The sequence below is a fragment of the Euwallacea fornicatus genome, chromosome 7 (assembly GCF_040115645.1).
Source record: "Euwallacea fornicatus isolate EFF26 chromosome 7, ASM4011564v1, whole genome shotgun sequence".
In the NCBI taxonomy this organism is placed as follows: domain Eukaryota; kingdom Metazoa; phylum Arthropoda; class Insecta; order Coleoptera; family Curculionidae; genus Euwallacea; species Euwallacea fornicatus.
The window spans coordinates 4047317-4059798 of NC_089547.1; the positions used below are offsets into that span (position 1 = coordinate 4047317).

Sequence of the window (12482 nt, forward strand, 5' to 3'; positions counted from 1 at the left end):
GACTGATAGATAAAAGTCTTGTTAAGTTTATGTGTTAAATTGACTGTGACAATCTAGAACAATTAATCTCTTGTAAAGTTAACTTAAAACCATAAAAAGTTGCTATATTGCCAGTCAATAAAGTAAGACACATTTTGAAGGACGTTTGAATTTTAACTTACCTGATGGTTCAGATACCCAGCTTGAACAGCCATTTGTATTTGTTGAACGAGCATGCGCAACTGTTGAGTAGAGGGTTGTCCCTGTGGCTGCATCGGCCGTCCTCCTGAAGATCCTACAAATCCTTGACCACCTACGCCTCCAGAATTTTGAGACTGATTTAGCATTTTGTGGACCACGGCCGGAGAAATACTGTTAATTAAAGAGCTAAGAAGAAAATTTGATGAAATGATGAGTTTAAAAGTTCGGAGAGACATTACCTGTTGCCTTGACCAGCACCGCCGCCTGAGCTGTTAAGCAGGCCGGGACCGGCACCTGGAGGAAAACCACCAGTTGCCAAGGGATTTCCAGCGGGGCCTCCGATACCGGGATACGCGCCTCGCTGGGGTCCCGGGAATTGGTTGTGCTCGAAATGGTCCTCGTGACGACCACCAGCACTCCAGCCGTCGTTACCACGACCGCGCAGAGGACTGAGAAACTCTAACGCATCTTCCACGTTCATTTCGCGCACTCTAAGAGCGTTTTCTACGTCCTCTTTCTGCATACCACAACAATATGGAATAATGAATAATTTAAACTTCACTTTAACCTAAATAAACCCACAAACCTTATATCCCATATCAACGAGCATTCGAAACTGTTTCGAGTTCCATACTTGCTCCTTCGTAAGCTGAGGCTTTTGCTGCGACTTGTGTCCCCAATCCAAATCATTAGAATCCCACAAACCTCCAGGGCCCTTGGGCTTGGACCACGGGGCTCCTGGCTCGTCTACCCAGGCAGCTCCTCCGGGACCTCCGCCTACCTCATCCCATCCGTTGCGACCACCACCACTCCAGACACCACCATCGGGCTTGCGTCCAGGGGCCATGCCGGGTGGCCCAGCCCTACCTGCGCCCATAGCGGCCGCGCCTGTAGGAATACCTTTCCAATGAGTCCCTATTAAATAAGCACGGCATATTAAAGATTTGTAGGAAGGGTTGGGAGGTTATACCGTAAGAAGATATGTTGAGCTGAAGCAAAAAACTGTTGATAATAAGCGGCCTCTAGACGATCTGCATTACTTGACAATAGGTCGAATGGAAGACTAATAATAAGTATGTGGTTTCCATTGAATAATTTTATAGTAGAGAATATAATATAAATGATGGTATTTTTCAATAATTTTGATCGACAAGCGGCGGCTTTATTATAAAGAATGGATATCTGAAGGGATACTTTACATATGATTAATAAATAAACAGAAACAAGGTACTTTTTTCCAAAACAAAACACATCACATTTTTCAGAACCAATGTATAAAAAAGCACAATAAAGATAGTTAATTGCCCGAGGGAAAAACATTTGTATGATCAGGTGGAAAATAATGACCTTCAAAAGTATTTCTAAACAAAAAGAAATATAGAAACAGCCACTTTCGACTCACACGAAACGGCGGGAAATTTCGAAACTTACACCACCCGACCAACGAATATTAGCTAACCAAACCAAACCCACGAGCAATTACCTGGTTGGGGGGCACCCCATAAGGAAGTACCGTCATCGTAGTTCGGCATATTTCGTCTCTGAGTCGGGGGGGAAGGTTCCTCCCAACCGGCAGCATTGCCAGGCCCCACGGGCATCTTATTGGGATGGTGCATGCCACCTGGTCCGGCGTGAGGTCCGCTCTGGCTCCAAAAATCAGCGCCGGCGCCGTTCAGTCTTCCGGTGATTCCTTGGAAAACACAATTGTAGTAACTGTAGGTTTATTTACAGTTCTTTCATAGATTGAAAAGACCTCAAAAATATTAGATTAGTGGATAATGTTTTCGAATCTACAAGGGTACGTATACGCTTAATCGTCTCAACAACTTCAAAGTGACTGAAAAGGCCCTAGAATGGAAATACTGCGGACTAAAAACATTTTAGCACACATATTTCGAGATTTCAGGATAACGCATTTGAAGACATAGTTGTGGCCAAAACAACCATAAAATGCGTCCTTTAAGAATGCCATAGAAAAAATTTCGACGATAACATTCCGATCACATTGAATTTTTTTTTCCATTAATGCGAGGCGACAGAACTATTTACTGATTTTTTTTCGCTTTGTTGATTCACAATGCGAGAAGTTACTTTAACGAAATGATACGTTTCATGTAAATTTAGCTATAGAGGTTGTAACAAATGTACGTAACTCGGTGACATATCTGCTGTTGCAAACAGATTATTTGAATTTTGCCACGATGTATGAGGTCGTTGAATGGAAACTGGGGGAAAAACTGAAATAGCCATTTAGTGAATGATGAAATGCAATCGGAAAATAACCCCCGAAAAAAATTCCTTTTGCCTTAGTACCCATTTCTATATACAAAGCATTGGAAAAAAATTAATGATACATTAGTAAAAATACTATTCAGTGACAAATCGGCACATAATAGTTCGTGTGTTGTTCGTTTTTTGCTTAATAAATTTTTTGCATACCGTCTACAATCCGCATTGCCCAAAAATAGCGTCTTCACAGAAAAAGCGTGCCTGACCAATTTTTCCTTTCTTATCGAGTATTGTTCTCAATTTCGTTAGTTCCTTATTACCCCAAATTCCGCCAAAGTTATGATAAATCTTTCGAAATTAGCCTTAATTTCTCGCAGCGATAATTTGAGTAAATTATTGGCACAGGCCGGCCAAAACTCCCAATGACATTGTATACCTTCAGCCGAAATTAAATTGTCTGGCACGCAGACAAAAATATTTCGTCATCGGCACGAATATAAACCATTCTCGTTAAAAATAGTCGTCACTCTTGTTAAAAATAGATGCGGGAAGGCTCGCTTTTCTTTAAGAAAAAAATAATCAACGAGTAAATGCGAGAAATCAAGAAAAGTACCTCTATACTTTTGTTCATGACGAATCATTAACTCAAACTCAAGAGTCGAAACTCACCTCTAGGGTCACCACGCATATCGCCTCCACTCATTTGACGCATTTGTTCTCGAGGATCGAGCTGTCTTGGGTCGAGTCCTGAAGCTGCGGCGGCTGCGCGAAGATCGGGTCGCATTCCATCCATTGCAGCAACGGCAGCCGCTGCCGCGGCTGCGCGCGGATCGGCACCAGCACGGGGATCACCCCAACCTGAAGTGTTACCGCCTGTCGCGCCTTACGCGCCAAAAACATCAAATTATCTCTCAAGTCATACGAGAGAACTCAATTCTTACCCTTACCTCCCCACATTTGATTCGAATTATTGTTTCCCCATTGTTGTTGATTATTGGGAACTCCAGTCCACACATTCGAGCTATCGGTAGTGTCATCATCTTCGCCCCAAGTCCCGCCAATATTGGTGGAGGGGGTATGACCCCATGGGGTTTTCTGTTGAGGCTGCGGCGGAGGCTGGCCTCCATTGCGCAAATTCGCCTCCCATAACTCTGTTCCATTATTAACTGCTGGTTTCCACGGGGGTGGTCCTCCAGCACTGGCATCCATCTTTAAAGTTGGTTCTGGACTGGCCGGAATGTCCCACTGAGTGTCTTGATTGACGTGCCCGCCCCAGCCATCAGTACTGAAGATGGCTTCACGCATGTTGTTTAACTGTTCGAGCTGCTGCTTAGTGGTGTTAGTGGGGGCGTTGACGGGGACGCTGTTGGACGCTGAAGGTGGAGCCGCCGGGGGCGCATTGCTACCAGTCGGAGGCTTTGATCCTGGCTGGCCCCAACCAGTGCTGTTGGATTGTGAAGCCGGAGGCTGCTGGCCACCTGCGTTTGTTTTGTTGGCTGCAACAACCACAACATTTAATCCAAAAATCCACTAGAAATGGAGATTTACCGTCGCTTTGTGAAGAAGCGGGTGAGCGATTAGCATTGTTGTTCCACTGCTGGGTACCCGCGGCGTTTTGATTCGAAGCATTCGCAGTACCCCAGCCGCTCGTATTATTCACTAAAACAGATTAAATTGCGTTATATTGGGACAACCTTCCTAATAAACGATTATGTTAAAATACAATGCTAATTGTCACCAAACCGACTGGGCTTTCGATAGAAATTCTTCACAAAGTCTAAATGACAAAAAACCTCGAGTTAAAACTGTGCGAATGTTGGTTATTGTTAGAAATACGATGCGATGCTTTGCAGTATGGCGCTAACATTGATGCTTTATTGCAAGCCTTGATTCTGTGACATCACTGTCAGGCCGATACCGGTTTCGTGTTCGTTAGCACTCATCAAACGCCTGTATATAAACGAATACGTTTGTTATATATTTTGACTTTGACCCTAAGAAAACAACACACGGTAGATTCTCTGTCACTTGACGGATAAAAAAATTTTAGCTTTGACCCTCTGTACTTCGAGAACGAAGCCTCCGCGGATCTATTTTTACATAAACTTTTCATATAATTTTTAAAATTTCTGTCAACTCTGAATTTATGCTGGGAAAACCTAAAACACCCATAAATAAATCACATACTATTACTAAGTTAGCATCAATATACGATTCATCAAAGAGAAATATGGCACGATTCTTATTTTGATTAAGGGACGCCTGTAGAGAAACTTGCCCATGGGAAATAAAATAGTCCTTTGCGATACGTTATGACTTATATCTTACAACCGGTTTTATACCATAACTTTACTTTGCGAATGTTAACGGGAGAGATAGACTTCATAAACCAAGATGACTTCTTTTCTTACCATTATTGTTATTGCCCTGTTGAGAAGGAGGGGTGCCCCATCCAGAGGTACCAGTGCTGAGAGAGCTTTCTCCACCTCCTCGTAACCTCAAGGGGACCGAATATCCTTGTAGGTTGTCATCATCGAAAGTTGTGCGCAATTTGATTTGCCTGGCGGAAAGCAGATAAATGTAATGACACTCACTAACATCAAGCACTTCTTATGGTTCCAGGTGAAGATGTAATGTGTTACAATGGGAAAATTACCATGTGGAGATATACCGATCGATTTTACATTATGTCTTCGCCGGGTATCGCGAACAATACCAACACAATGCACCGTTAACATGTAATTTCGGCAACTAAAGATTTACAAAAAGCGGACTCTAGGCGTTTTTTTTTCTTTAACGACTGATGCATTAGATAATATCGGATTTCTTAAGATTTTTCCATTTAGGCAGAGGTAATCCAACGCTCATACGAATGAAAGTTAATTTTAATGCCGACAGCTTAATTTTGGCCTCTCAAATGAATTTGGGACATTTATGTAATCACGGAATCGTAGAAGTAGTTGCGAATGAGGAGGCGAAGGAACATACGTACTTGTGGCACAAGTATTCTTCAGCATCAGTCGCATCATCGTTCTTGTCGTTGCTATCGCAGTGAAGAGTAGTCAAGTTCAGGTTCTCCAAAGCGTCGAGTACTTCGAGGTCATCAGACTTTTGGTTGGGAATGTCTCGTCCGAGGGGCAAAGCACCAAACTTACGACTATCATCTAACTTATCGCTAGCTACATTATTATTATTAGTTAAATTATTGTGGGCGACCGTGTAGCGGTCATTACGTTGTATTTTTGGTACGGTAACAGAGTTCAGAAGACAGTTATCGGTCACAGATTGCAGCTTAAGATTAGGGGCGGGGGCCTCGGGGCCCCGACCAGAGCCAAATATCACAGATGAGGCGGCGAGCTCCCGGGATTGGGGGCGAACGCCATTAGGACGGTTCGGGGGGTCGGCTCGACCCCCCCGATGCGCCCACGCGATTTCGTCTTGTACTGGTAGGGGTGCGCTGCCCCGCATGGCTGACTCTTGAGGCACTTGATAGGTAGGAAATATATTAGACTTCGGCTCGGAGGGGGTGGGGGCGCGCATCGTCAATAGTGCTCCATGTCAGTCTGGCCAGCCAGAGAGATCTGCAACAAACACATACATTCACAAAAAAAAAGAACAACAAATCATGATTATTTACAATGCTCGCCTAATGAAAACGACTGAACGTCACCTTTTTGAAGTATTAATAGAAGTTTTTTCCATGGGATACACTGTATATTATGATGTTTATACATGAAGGTTCTTCATTATGGTTTCAAACGTATAGTTTAATAATATTATCTCTAATAGTTTTCAAGTAAATGGGCACTTCTGTTCCACAAGAATGAGTTAAGTAAAGATTATCGTCGAATCTCTGTGAATATTATGGAACAGAAGTTCTTCGCTAGCGTGAAAATTATTCGAGATTATATCATTAACTATATATTTTCGAAATCATAATGTCTTCATTCTTTGGAACAAAGTGCACATCATAACATCATATCACTTTAGCAATTCACTACATATAAAAGTTACAACTAATACCTAGATATTTCAGGTTAGTAATCTTATTGATGGCAGAAATCCTTGTCAAAAACCTTTTTTGGATGGCAACTAAAGAAAAGTCCAATGATTCCTTAAATGAGCCATTTATTTTCTTCTCAATTTTCAAGCTCAAGAATCATGGTCTAAAAACCCAGACAGTTTCTCAAATATCCTCCAATTTCAGTGAATATTGGCTGTCATAGGAGTTATTTCGAATAACTGGTGTTTACTTCAAGCTTGATAAAATTTAAATTATCTTTAATGTTAATAACATATTTTTAGGTATACCTAAAAGTATATATGGTTATCAAATAGTGATAAGATTACGTGGCGTTTCGCCATTACAAAATCAACATGATATTATTAGCTAGGCTTTCCAACCACTACTAATTGTTTCATGTATCCTGTATAATATAAATTATTACGACAAAAGCATTATAATATTTGTTAATATGTAATACAGGTATTAGTGTGAAGTAATTGTATTTTGTCGAATGTGGAACTGCAACTTTAATAAAAACAATGAAAGTCAATTAGCTACATCCCTAGTAAACAGAGAAATTTACTTAGGACATGAACCATGAATATTTTATCTTCTTATCAAGTTAATCTTTAACAGGAATCAGAAATCCTCAAGGACAAAACAAATAGGGGAACTGGGAAATACCCAGTGAGGGAGAATTCTTCAATATAAGACACAGTACATGATTGAAGAGTACTACAATGTTAAAGACAAAGGTTTAGTTTCAGTTTAGAAATGCATTATTTATTAATACATGATTGATAGTTGATCAAGTTTTATTGGTGTTTCGACTTCAAGTGATTAGTAAAATAATTAGGAATTTGTAGGGTTCTTTCTGTTCCATAAATAACTAAATATCCATTTTCGCAATGAAAGAAATCTTGGAGAAAAATTATAATGTGTTTAATGAGTGGTTCAATCAACTTAAACTTTTCAAAAATTGGGTCAAAAGTATGCTTGTTGCACCTACACAAGGATAATGGATTTTTGGTGAGAACTTCAGGATAGGATGTGATAACAAATATTCAGGGCTGAAGGGGTTAAACGGTTAAAAAAATCACCTAAATAAAGATAACATATTAAAATCCAAGTGGAAGAACTAGAACTACGTCACGTAGCGTTGTCTTCAAAATTGTTATGTTATCATCAACGCGTCATTATACAGAATCCAATTTGCACCAACATGAAAAAATAAAGTTGCCAGGCAAAAGGCAATTCCATTAGTGAAAAATACATGTTTGGCAATTGTGACGTTCTTAAAACTATTAGAATGGCTTGTTTTTATTTAAAATAAAGTAACACATTCAGTCTTAATCATACTAGTGGTCAGTGAAGAGTTTAAACTACCACTATTCATTGACTTATTTTTGTGCCTCCTTTTTAGCATTACAAAGTGTAGGTTTCTGTGCATCACCCTATCAAAATACTAAATTGAACATGATGACATTGAGTAACAATTTATATTTGTATTAAGATGCAAGACTGTCTTGAATATGAAACTAGTCCACCCACACAAAGAATCAACCAGTTTTTATTATAGATGTGAAATAACTGACAAAAAATCTATTAAAATAATAATGCTAAAAGACTGAATTCCTGGGATTTTGTGGTATAGGATGTCCTTCGGAATAAAATATAACACAGAATATATGTTATCCTAATAAAACAAAGCTTACCTTCTAAATATTGCTAGTAGTAATTGTCTGAACCACTGGGCTTAAGCAACCATCTATTATGATAAGGAGTGATAAGGAAAATAAGATTTAAAGCCAAATTATTAAATCATTTCTATATTATTTTCTCAGTCTCCTCTCAGCTTTCATAGCACTCAGCTACTGGACTAAAATAAACTGCCAAGGAGCAGAGAGCTGAACTGAGTAAAGACCTACAGCGCATATAACCGTCCTTTTTTATCTTGCTCCAACTAATGGAGTTTAAAGGGTAACGCAAGTAATTTTGTTAATAAAAAAAAAGAACGTTGATTGCTTTTTTTCAATCAGCAATTGTTATGCGTGTGCTTTTGTCCATGTTTACCTTTTTTTACTAAAAAAGGAAACGTACCTTGTCGACGCGCATAGTTCGACATTAGGGGCAATATGTTCGTTTGATAATATTACCCTTCTTATTTGATGGTGCCAAAACTAAAGAAATTTACAATACAACTTACTTATTTATCAGAATTTGGACGCCAATCCTATCAACTAGCGAACCTTCTGCCAGAAGAGGGGGACGTGGAAAAGTTGGTTCGCGAACACACACAAGTCATATTATCCAATGCGCACTTTCCAATAAAGCACCGTACACGGCTAAACTAACGCAATGTTGATGTATTTATCACACTTAACTCAATGAGAATACTAAATATCACAATATTATTAAATTTGGCGTTAAAATACTTGGATTTGCGGGCACCACGGCTTTAGTTGTTTATTGATCCGCAATTACGTGGCAGCGATTCGCTCTCTGCCTCTGCTCTTCTCCCCCCCTTCGACACAGATTTCGGGCACGATCGGGCGTTTACGCCTTTGGAAAGTGTGCGAAGGAAACCAGTTTCGAACATTCAGCGGGAGTGTTGCCGGATTTAATGCAATTTATTTCAAGCCTTTATGCTGGCTTGCTTGTTTGGGGAATTGACTGGTTTGAGATGAAAAAATCCTCATTTTCTTTTAGAAAATTTTTGGACTCATTTTGAATCGTCATTTTAGAATAGATATAATTCAGGGTGCTGCAAAATGCAACATCGCAAACCAAAACCATGGCGGACTTATTTGCCAAGTTTCAAGATGGTGCAGGGCGGGAAATTATGAAGTGTATTGCTGCGATAACAGGTTTTTCTACGAGCATATTAAAAGATGGCTTTCGTAACACTTTATCCCAATCGATAGCATCTTTTCATCTCTAGAGAGCGAATATAACAACATAGCGTTAATATTTCCATCTAGAAATGAAAGTTTGACAGTAACGATAGAACGCAGTGGGCCTTCCATTGGAACATTGTGTTGGAAGTATGCGAGTAATTGATTTTGTGTATACTTGACTGCTTATAATGAAATCGTTCACTCTCGAAGTACAATGTGTAGGAGTGCGAGTGGCGATGTTAAAAATAATTTAATTTTTAATAATTTAATTACCGACGTATCGTGCATGGCACAAGAAAAATTATAGTTATTTTCACCAGTCGAAAATCATTTTCTGTAATTCGAGCATATTACGACGTACACTGTTCTCTTGGTAACAAAAAACTATAACGAATGTATTTGGGGCGATTGAAATCGCTTGTAACTTTCCTTGCATTCTTTAGCCTCAACTTGCCAGGAATCGTCAAACTTGATAATTCCTGGATGCAGGTAATCGCATGTGAAAAAGTGGCAAAACTGCGATGAGAAGGAAGCTCTTGCAAGACGCCGTTTTTAAATTCTTGCTAATTTGGCCAGCAGGGGTTACTAATCCTTATTTTTAAATAGTTATTCGAAATCACGACAAAAAGAGCAGTTTGAAAATATCAAAGTGGCAAAATATTTCCTCAATTCCGCTATTAATACCGTTTTCAAAATATCAATGTGGCGTATTTAATAGATTCGATTGTGTTTTTTAAGGCTCTTGCTAAAACAAACTCCTCGCTATTTGCTACCGCAATTGATCGCTATAGCTTTCCCCGATTCCCTATCGCGTTAACTAAACAAATCGAAGGTTAAAACCGTAATTTTCGGAAAACACATTTATTGATAAAAAATTGGTCGACAGGCCGTGAAATTTATCGCGGCGATTGTTGTCATGGTCGCCTTTTCCTTAAGCAAAACGCAGAAAAGAGCAAAACGACGGCAACGCCGTCTATCGACTGGCACAGAAAAACAAGCGTGCCCCGCGGACAACTAAATACCGCGACTGAATTATTTTCGCCATTTCGAAGAACAACAAGTAAATAAATAGATTATGTATGCAAAAATGTAAACAAACGTTCGGTCGCTCATTGCGGCTTTCTAATTTTGCCACAAGTAGCTGCGCATTGACATGCGGAGGTAATTCGAGGTTTTGTTGTCAAGCGACTGTAACCCCGATTATTGGGTGCGTCATCACTTATTAATTCTTTAATTTCCATGGCTCCTTACGAAATTGGCAACGAATCGGGCGACCATTTTTTCACACTCCCCAACCTTGGTTCAATTGGAAAAAAGTGGCGAGCGGGACATCCCCGCGCTCAAATGTTGATATGAATCGCAAAAATTCTTCATAAAAATAGCAATATCCATTGGCGGTTAAGTAGCACATGACTACCTGCGTAACGGGAGGAGAGACACGACTGAATTCTATTGCGCATCACAACGGGGTCATCAAACTCCTTCACGGTATAAAATTCGTTGCAATTAGCGCAAGTAACTTCATGTTTTTCTTAGGAACATGTCAGGCAAGTGTGAAATTATGTAACGCGATCGAAGAATGGTTAGTTTTCGTGAGGTTCAGATTTTATTACCGTACGTACATCGCCAAATAAATTAGCATCGGTTTAACTTGACAATCACGATAAACGACTGGACCCCCCTCTCCTGTTTGGGACTTATTGATAAAACGAGGGGGGAATTACATCAGCAGGGAGCCTCATAGTACTGGAACTTAACTATCTATGTCCTCATTAGTCACGAAGAATTCGTATACATGAAACTAAGTTCCAATAATGTCCCATTCGCCATTTAGTCAAAATAATCCGAATTTGAACTGACTCTGTGGAACGATTTGATGATGAAACCAATGGCTCTGCAATTGTTGATTAAATCATAATGAATTATTACAATATGCAGCTTGCTTTGTACGAAACTAACTGTTGTCAAAAAATGGACATGTCCGGGGGAAAATGGTCGTTTCGTAAACCTAGATATGCTCTATCCTATCAAATAGACAATCAAGACAAAAGACCTCCCAATACCGATTCCTCTTTGCCTGACCAAGACACAACCGAATTCAATTCACTGCCGATAATTTGAACTTACAGAGTGGTTCACCATGTTTGATCAAATGGATATTTCCATTGTTATCGGTCCTACGAAAATCTTTAAATTAACAACGCTTCACGTCTCTCTGTATCCGTTTACACAAGCGAAAAAATCTCTTCCATGACTTGAAAGCAGCTTCTCAATAAATAGTACTTGTTACTGGGATATTCAAGCCTTAACATTAGGCAAACAACGATTAAATAATTATTACTACGGGTCAAATCTTGCGCTCAAAAAGGAAGTCGTATCTGCAGAGATCTGAGTACGTGAAAGCAGTCTTTGTTTTTTGACCATTGTTGAGATTTTTATTTGATTGCCCATGCACGGTGGCAAGTGGGTGGGGACACACCTACAACTTGTTCCCAATGTTTGGACTTGAGAAACGGCTAGAAATAAACATATAAATAATTACATTTTGAGATCAGAGGAAATACATCTGTTCGATTCTGCAAAAATATACGGGGTGATCGAGTAAAAACATAAATAAATATGAAACCGCAGTGGTGCCATTTAACCCGACAGATTTCCGATCGGTTCATGCGGATGCGCTCGGTTAAATTTGACAGCAGAAGATCTGCTAATTTAAAGACCTTCCTGGGACTCATGATAATCGAAATATCCGTTTGATCGAATATAATGAATCGCTCTGTACAAAAAAGGAGCCTTGCCTGCCCTATCGTCGCCCTTCGTACCCTCGACCCGACCTTACCCCTTAGCGGCGCGACCCCCGCCTTTGATGCTGACCCAGTTTGGCGGGAACGAAATGGGGCGACGCACACGTTGCACTGGGATCTGTTGCAAGCTCCAGGGAATTCACTTGAAATTTTGAAGGGATTATTTCGAGGTCGTGAGGGGATTTTTCCCCGATTACATCGGCGCTGTACATCCAGCATGTGCGCAACTGAAATAAATATTGAGGGTGTCACGACTATTTTTAAGAGCGACATTAAAAATAGGTCAAGATTTATCGAATGTCGCCCTTTAGATGTCGTCAAATATTTTGATTGCAGTCGAATTACATAAGTATTTACCAGTCGTGG

General features: G+C 40.0%; 1 protein-coding gene across 8 annotated transcripts in view; it reads right to left on the minus strand.

Moving 5' to 3' along the window:
• gw (trinucleotide repeat containing adaptor protein gawky) overlaps positions 1 to 12482 on the minus strand; it is a 30831-nt gene that overhangs the window by 14692 nt on the left and 3657 nt on the right. For 2 of the 8 annotated variants that reach the window (XM_066284378.1, XM_066284375.1), the window contains exons 1-10: positions 8622 to 8932; positions 5402 to 5990; positions 4821 to 4969; positions 3958 to 4068; positions 3351 to 3905; positions 3079 to 3291; positions 1664 to 1870; positions 767 to 1095; positions 420 to 697; positions 162 to 366 (exon numbers count right to left, since the gene is read on the minus strand). In XM_066284378.1, coding sequence (XP_066140475.1) covers positions 162 to 366; positions 420 to 697; positions 767 to 1095; positions 1664 to 1870; positions 3079 to 3291; positions 3351 to 3905; positions 3958 to 4068; positions 4821 to 4969; positions 5402 to 5949 — 2595 coding nt within the window. In that variant the 5' untranslated portion in view covers positions 5950 to 5990; positions 8622 to 8932. Of the gene's footprint in view, positions 1 to 161; positions 367 to 419; positions 698 to 766; positions 1096 to 1663; positions 1871 to 3078; positions 3292 to 3350; positions 3906 to 3957; positions 4069 to 4820; positions 4970 to 5401; positions 5991 to 8621; positions 8933 to 12482 lie in introns of those variants that run through there. The other 6 variants (XM_066284380.1, XM_066284377.1, XM_066284381.1 and 3 more) reach the window with 6 other exon arrangements.